Genomic DNA, 7,747 nt, shown 5'->3' with positions numbered 1-7,747 from the left:
TGGAGAAAATGGGTTGAATCGCGTGATATTTTTTTTTTGTCGTCACTGTTGCTGTTGTTCTTTTAAATGCTCACTGGAGTAGCAGAGCAGCTAATGAGGCGGCGTGTAGCCAGTCGCAGGGGAGACGGTCTCGCCTGCGCTTCCCTGCGGCTGCACTCTCACGGGGATGGAGCCAGCCCTGCACCCTGGGCTGGCGGGGGCTGCACCCCCGCTGGGACTGCTGATGGGTGTGGGACCCTCCCTCGCCCCCTGAGATGCTCGCACCCTTCTGCTCCTCAGCAGCCCCCATCCCTGGATTTCACCCTTTTGTTTCTCCAGCCATGTGCTGCGGCATGAGGGAGGGGAAAGCCATGGATATGCGTCCGGCTGGGCACCGGGGATGGGTCAAGGTGGACCCATCTGGTGCTCAGCGCCCTCCTGGCTCCCATGGGAGACGAGGCAGCAGGGAGAGGGCCAGACCCTGCTCCCTTAAAGGATATCGGGACAGGCTACCTGGGGATCAGGGCCGGCACAGGGCTGGCTTTCCTGGCAGCGCGGTGCTCAAGCCCGCGGCTCTGCGTGTGCTGGTGCAGAGCTGCAAGAAGCTCCTGTCCTCTTCCAGCCCTGCATGCCGTCCCTCTTCCCGCTGCGGCGGGTGCCAACATGCGGTGTTGGGAGCGGGCGGGGGGGTGTCGGAAATGCAGACAGATTGCATTAGATGGATGATGCATCAAATCCTAAACTGATAAGAGACGGAACAATTCATGTGTTGCCAAAAGGCCAGGAAGGATCTTTTTTAAGCAGGCTAAATAGTCTGGACAGGAACAAGCAATGAGCAGCACAAAAACGACGACGCATTTATCACTTTGTTTTTCTGGTCGCAGCCGTGCACGTTGCCATCTGTCTGTGCCGCCTCTGCTGCCACCCCCATGGTGCTGGGATTGCTCCCTAATAGTGACCCTGCCAAGCGGCCTGGAGCCATGGCTGGCATAGCTCTGGGATGTCAAGGGCAGGTTTGGCATGACCTTGCCCTGGGCTGGGTCTTCACAGCTTGCGGTTGTCAGTGCTTTGAAGAGTCTCAGGGCAGGTGGTCGTAGATCCAGCAGCCGTGGCAGAGCCTGCCTTAATCCCGTATTTTAGACTGGTTGAACTTTTTTCCACTTCTCTCTGATGCTGTGTTACATGACATCAAAAAGCCAACCGGTGAGTTTGCTCTTAAACCTCTGCAGTCAGACGGAGAGTCATCTCTACAGCTGTGCCAGGGCTTCCGTCTCCTCTGATCCCCACAGCAGTGGCATCCCTTGGGTAATGGCCAGTCACACCATCAGGTGTTTATCCCACACAGGTTTCTCATCTAATGAAGTGGGTTGCTGGGACAGGGATGGGAGGGTGAGATGCTGGGAGAGGATGCCATGATTTACCCTTAGGGGACATCTGCATGAATGTCCCCCTGCCCGAGCTGCTGCGCTGTGGCAGGGACGGGCACTGGGCAGCACTGCTCTGCAAGGGAGGATGAAGGAGCTGTGGATATCCTGGCAAAGGAGGACGGAGGAGCTATGGATATCCAGCAAGCTGCTGGGAGCAGCAATGCAGGAGGCATGGGGCTGCCCTCCAGGTCACGGAGGGCTTGGGGCAAGCAGGGAGCGTAGACATGATGGGGCGCATTACAACCTGTCCCTCTGCTCTGCAGCGCAGCCATGTGATGCCGGAGGAGCGCGGTGGCGATGATATGGAATGTGGGCAGCTGCCTTCGGACACGCTCCGACAGGTGACGGTCCAGCGCCATCCCCGCTACGGATTTGGCTTCGTGGCCGGCAGCGAGAGACCAGTGGTGGTGCGCTCAGTGGCAGCAGGTAGGGTGTGCCGGGGGGCAGTCCTTGGTGTGCCAGCAAGTACAGCTGCACCTTCCCCTGGTGGGACCCCTCCCTGGGCTCCTGTCCCCTCTGCTGGGCCTGCGCGGAGCCCTCCACAGCTGCATACATGGGCAAACGCCTTGGGGGTGCTTGGGACCCTCCTGCTTCCCCCACAGCCCCAGCATGCCCAGGCTGGCCCTGACCTTCTCTCCTGGCAGGCGGCCCCTCTGAGGATAAACTCCTGCCAGGAGACCAGATCTTGGCCATCAACGATGAGGATGTGAGTGAAGCCCCCAGAGAGAGATTCATCGAGCTCGTCAGGTGAGGACAACACTGGTCCCTCATCACCTCCGGGGAGGGGGCTCGTGCTGGTCTGCTGTGTCCTGAACGGAGCCTTGGGGTGTCAGAGAACACCCTCAGGCTCCACTGTCATTGGTGATCATTGCTGGTGTGGGGAAGCCTCAACCTGAGCAGGGGGAGTGCCTTGGACCAAGTGCCGTATGCATTCCCAGCTGGCTGAGGGGTGGGCAGCACTGGGAGAGCACCCACAGCCCTATTGCACAGCAGCCAAGGTGCCCCCAAAGGTCCTGCCCACATCAGGCTGGGGAGGGGAGGATGTGACCTCTCGATAGCCAAACGTATGTGTTGAGGTCCACTGCCGTGAGGTTCCATCCACCTTCATTTCTCCTTTCTGTCACAGGAAGGCCAAGGACTTCATCATCCTCACGGTCCTGCACACTCACCAGGTGAGACCTGTGGGGCCATGGCCAGCCCCGGGAGAGCAAGGACGGGTGTTAGGAGCCCTCTGGGAGACTGAGGTGGGGTCCCCAGAGGCTCCAGGGGCCACTTGGGCAGCTCAACTGAGGTGTTGGACTGGTGTCTCACAATCCTCGCAGGAAGGAAAATATCCCCAACCCACACAGTTTGCTGAGGGCATCAGGCATGTCTGCTACGTCACCCATCATGCCAGAGGCAGCAGGGAGGGATGTGCTATTGCCATTCCCGGCAAGCTCAGCCAGGGTGTCTGTGGGGAGATAGGAGTGCCAGACCCCGAGCAGTGCAGCTGGCAGTGGAACTGGCACCGGGTGCTGATGGCTGAGGCTCAGCACCCGTGGTGCTTGAGCAGATTGAACCGTCGTGCTGGCAGTAGTGGTGGCAGGGCATCATTTCTGCTTTACTGAGCCCTTTGATGTCGGCGAAGAAGATAGACATGAGAGTTTCCCTGTGCTCCCCTCCCCTCCGGGAAGGAGATGCCACTGCCCAGCACTGAACCATCAGGAGCAGGGTGTGTGTCGGGATCTAAAAAAGCTTTTTTCCTCCTGGCCCTGGATGGCCACCAGCCAGGACACACTGCTCAGCTGGTGCAGTCAGCCTCAGATGCACACAGCTCTGCAGCACGATTGTCTCTGTGCCGGAGCGTGTGCGGGCAGAGGCTCCCCAGCACCCGGCACTGTCACCAGAACGTCCCACAGGGCTGCCCAGGGTCATACAATCACAGAACCATAGAATCTTTTAGGTTGGAAAAGACCTTTAAGATCATCAGGTCCAACTGTTCACCCAGCACTACCAAGTGCACCACTAAACCATGTCCCTGAGCACCTCGTCCACACATCTCTTAAATCCCTCCAGGAATGGTGACTCCCCCACCTCCCTGGGCAGCCCCTTCCAATGCCTGACAGCTCTTTCCATGAAGGAATTTTTCCCAATATCCCATCTAAACCTCCCCTGGCACAACTTGAGGCTGTTTCCTCTTGTCCCATCACTTATCACTTCGGAGCAGAGATCGACCTGCCCTCTCTGCACCCTCCTTTCAGGGAGTTGTAAGGAGCAATAAGGTCTCTCTGAGCCTCCTCTTCTCCAGGCTGAACATCCCCAGCTCTCTCAGCCACTCCTCACAGGACTTGTGCTCCAGACTCTTCCCTATCTGTGGACACACTCCAGCCCCTCAGTGTCTGTCTTGTAGTGAGGGGCCCAAATATGAACCGATGATTCGAGGTGCAGTCTCACCAGTGCCCAGTACAGGGTCCTGCATCTCCCATTTCCCAGCCACCTGGCTCCTCCCCACACCTGCAGACCCACATCCAAGGAGCTCGTCTCTCCCATCCAAACCAGTGCCAGTGCCCCCGAACAAGCCCTGGCTCCATCCCAGTGCCTCCATCCACCCTGTCTGCTAGAGCTCAGCCTGCACAGGGGGTGCTGGGCACATGTGCCTTCAGGGGGGCAGTTTCGTCTGTCCTGCTGAGGGTGCTGGTTGGACTGGTGGGCTGCTGCTCGTCATTCCGGCCCTGCCTGCAGAACTGGATAACCACAGCGAAGGGGACTTGCTTTCCACTCCCCTATGTCATAGTTTGCTCCCCTCTCCCCATGGTCACGCTGGCTTCAGAGATGCTTTCTCTGGGCCCTGTGTCTGGCTTTCCCCATGCCACAGCTCCAAAGGCAGGCAGGTGATTTACCCGGTGCTCTCTTTCCAGTCTCCCAAATCTGCTTTCATCAGCGCAGCCAAGAAGGCGAAGCTAAGGTCCAACCCAGCGAAGGTCCGATTTTCAGAGCAGGTGACAGTCGGCGAGACAGACCCAGTAAGTCCTGCCCTGCCTTCCGCTGTGGTTCACCCCCCTGAGGCATCCCTGGGGCCGTGGGGCATGAGGTGGCTGGGGGCTGCAGGGTTCCTCTCCCCTCATTTGGGCTCCTTTCCCTGTTTTGGCCTTTGTGGGTGAAAGCAGGCTTGGGGAGACCCATAGGGCAGATGTCCTTGGGTGTCGGGTCATTGCTGGGGGGTTATGACATGGTCCTCCCCTGTCCTTCTGTCTTGATAGAGCCCTAGAAACTGTCCCTGGTTCCACCTGAGTCCCCCTGGGCACCCAAGGGTGACATCCAGGCAGTGCCACCTCCTGCCCTAAGGAAGGTCTCTGGCTTCCAACCCAGTGCCAAAGGCTTTGCGGGAGGGCCCGTGTGTGGGGCAGGGTGATCAGCGTGCTGCTGCGTGGGGCAGGAAGCTGTTTTGCTGCAGTAACGGTCCAGCCAAGTGCCATTATCTCTTAATTGCAGAAACATTTTGTTAAGCAGCGTGAAAAAAACCCCAAACACAAAACAAAGCAAAAAAACCAAACAAACCTGTGAAACGCTTCTAGCAAGTTCCATTTTTAAGCAAAATCAACTAATTATCTGATCAAAACACTTCTCACTAAATAAAATCAGCCTTCACCCAACTTCCTGCACAGGGCATGTGTGAGGCTGAGGGGGGCTAGGCTTGGGTTAGGGGTCAGGAAAAGGGGATCAGCTCTGAGCCCCCCCCCGCCACTGCCTCCCGCCTCTGGAACACCAGCTGGGGAATGGGACAAGCTGCCAGGCACGGGCACGGCTCTGGGATGTGCCGGATGGAGCGGGATGCTCCGTTCCCGCTGCAGCTGCTGGGAGCTGGGGAGGTGAATCCATCAGGCAGCTCTGGATTGCTCCAGCTCTGCGCTGCTCCATGGCTCAGTAGAGACACTGCGTTTTCAAGGAAATGTGCCTCTTAGCACATGAGCCCAGTGAAGCGGAGGATGCCGTAACCACTCCATCACTGACACTCATTCTCTCTCCCCACCCTCCCTCTGTCTCTCCGTGCCCCCCATCCTCCTTGCCTCCTCCCCTGCCGACCCTGCGTGCCAGGACATGTTGAAGAAAGAAGCTCTCCTCCTCATTCCCAATGTGCTGAAGGTTTTCCTGGAGAACGGGCAGATCAAATCCTTCACGTTTGATGGCCGAACCACTGTGAAGGTGGGTCCCTCCACTCCCCCCATGGCACCGTGACGCTTCTCCTGCCTGCCTGATCCATTTTTCCTTGTCTCCTGCTTCCTTGCACAAACACTGCAGCAGTGCTTGGCTGGCTGTGAGCTGCCACCGCATGATAGATAGCCCCTCTGCCTCCCTGGGCGACACGCTCTGCAGCTGGCAGTGACGGGGTTTGCTGTCTTTACCACTCCTAACTTTTCTCCTTGCTGTGAGCCTGCCCTTCAGCCAGGATGGATGCTCCTGCCAGTCCCCCTGCCAGGGGCCAGGTCCCTGCAGCCCGTCCCCAAAACTGCTGGTTTTCCTGCTGCAAGGTCACTTTGCCCAGCAGTGGCTAAATAGCATCCTGCAGCCCCTCTTAGCACTGCAGGACCTCATTCTGCACTGGCACGGCCCCACGTGCAGGGAGGAGGGGGTTCTCAATGGGGTGCCAGCTCCCACCCTGCGAAGGAGCCAGTGCCTTGCACCCAAGCCTGTCCATGGCATTTGCAGGACGTGATGGTGACATTGCAGGACCGCCTGTCCCTGAGGCACATCGAGCACTTTGCCCTGGTCCTGGAGTATTCCAGCCCGGAGCAGAGCCACCGGTTCCTTCTTCTCCAGGACAAGCAGCCACTGGCCCACGTAAGCTGCTGGGTGCGGGAGGGCATTGGGACCGCCATGGCTGGTGCCTGGGGCACAGAGAGGGTGTTCTCCCAGCAGCGGGAGGCTTGGTCAAGGTGGTGCCGTGGAGTGGCATCGCCTGTCCTTGCCACTGTCATGGTCCTGCAGGATCCAGGGTGCAAAGGGTGGCCAAAGAGGGAAACAATCAGGGTTTTACCAATCCCACCTGGACAACCCTGGGGAGACGTTCTGTGCTCCACCCTGGGAAGCTGCAGGCAGCATTCATCAACACCCCTGGCCTGCCCAGGGAGCCAGGAAGCTGGCGCTGCCAGGACCAGGGATGGACTGGGGATCATGGAGGAAAGGTTAGCTTTGGTGGCATAAACCCCTGCAGCACCAGGCAAAGCTGTCACACCAGGGAAGGCTGGGCTGTTCCTGGGTTGAAGGGATCAGGTGGTGCATAGAGGAGAGAAATCAAATTCCTCCTCCCTGGGGAGAGGAGAGGGGGTCTCCTGCCCTGTAGGCAAACATACAGGGCTCCTGGGCTCACTGCTCCTCTCTGCTCCTGTCACAGGTTGTGCAGAGGACACACTACCATGGCATGAGATGCCTCTTCCGTGTGAGCTTCTTCCCCAAGGATCCAGTAGAGCTACTACGCCGGGATCCTGCAGCGTTCGAATACCTGTACATCCAGGTAGAGTAATCGCCCCTTGGAACTGGGACCTGATGGTGCTCGTGGCCCTTGCGTCTGTCCAGGCTGGGCCCTGTGAAGGCATCCCCCTGGGTGGCAGGCGCCCTGTCCCTGTGGCTGGCTGTGGACACCTCTCCTCCCTCCTGCAGAGCCGCAATGATGTGATCAGGGAGCGCTTCGGCATGGACCCCAAGCCAGAGATGCTGCTGGTACATCTACATCACCGTCGCAGCCACCCGCCCCAGCCAGAAGGTCTCCCTCAAGAACGTGGAGTGAGTCCTCCTCCCCCTCCCCACACAGCCCTCTGTGTCCCCTCCCTGTGCTCCTGCTCACAGCCTGGGGTGCTCCCAGCAACATTCCGGGGTCCTGAGCTTGAGATGCTCTGGGAGCCCCCCGGCCAGCGGCTCACAGGTTTGGCAGCAGTGACACGCAGCCCCTGGTCCCACCGTGGGCCCTGGTAAGACCCCCACGTGCTCACATACAGCCGCACGCAGCAGCCTTGCCAGGGTTGGCAGGGATATTTGCTGCAAGCCCAGGATCATTTCCATGGGAACACAGGCTGATTTTCCACCTGGCATCCAAGGCAAGGAGAAGGCACTGTGGCTGGATAATCTGTCACCAAGCCGTGCAGCCCTGGCTCAGCTCTCCTGCAGCTCCCAGTAGTCTGTCTGTGCAGGCTGGCCTTGTCTAGTGTGCACAAGGAGGAAGGGGGAAGATGCCACCCTGGGAAGACCCCGAAATAGGTTTGGGGATTTGCCCTTTATCCCTTGACCTTACATGAAGGTGAGTGGGAGCTGGGCTCAGCTGCAGAGACTGGCCCCACTGCGTTCCCCAGCATGGTGCTGGTGGCTGT

At 58.9% G+C, this 7,747-nt stretch overlaps 1 protein-coding gene across 1 annotated transcript in view; it reads left to right on the top strand.

The window, feature by feature from the left end:
• The first annotated feature begins 1,681 nt into the window (after positions 1-1,681).
• Positions 1,682-7,747, top strand: part of FRMPD3 (FERM and PDZ domain containing 3) — a 30,907-nt gene continuing 24,841 nt past the window's right edge. The window contains 9 exon segments of the mRNA XM_010151698.1: positions 1,682-1,832; positions 2,051-2,153; positions 2,533-2,578; positions 4,304-4,408; positions 5,481-5,588; positions 6,093-6,224; positions 6,778-6,897; positions 7,044-7,102; positions 7,104-7,166. Of these exon segments, the coding sequence (XP_010150000.1) occupies positions 1,682-1,832; positions 2,051-2,153; positions 2,533-2,578; positions 4,304-4,408; positions 5,481-5,588; positions 6,093-6,224; positions 6,778-6,897; positions 7,044-7,102; positions 7,104-7,166 (887 nt within the window).

The sequence above is a fragment of the Eurypyga helias genome, unplaced genomic scaffold (assembly GCF_000690775.1).
Source record: "Eurypyga helias isolate BGI_N326 unplaced genomic scaffold, ASM69077v1 scaffold115, whole genome shotgun sequence".
NCBI lineage: Eukaryota > Metazoa > Chordata > Aves > Eurypygiformes > Eurypygidae > Eurypyga > Eurypyga helias.
The sequence above is the reverse complement of the archived record's forward strand: the minus strand, read 5'-3'. Positions and strand labels throughout refer to the sequence as shown.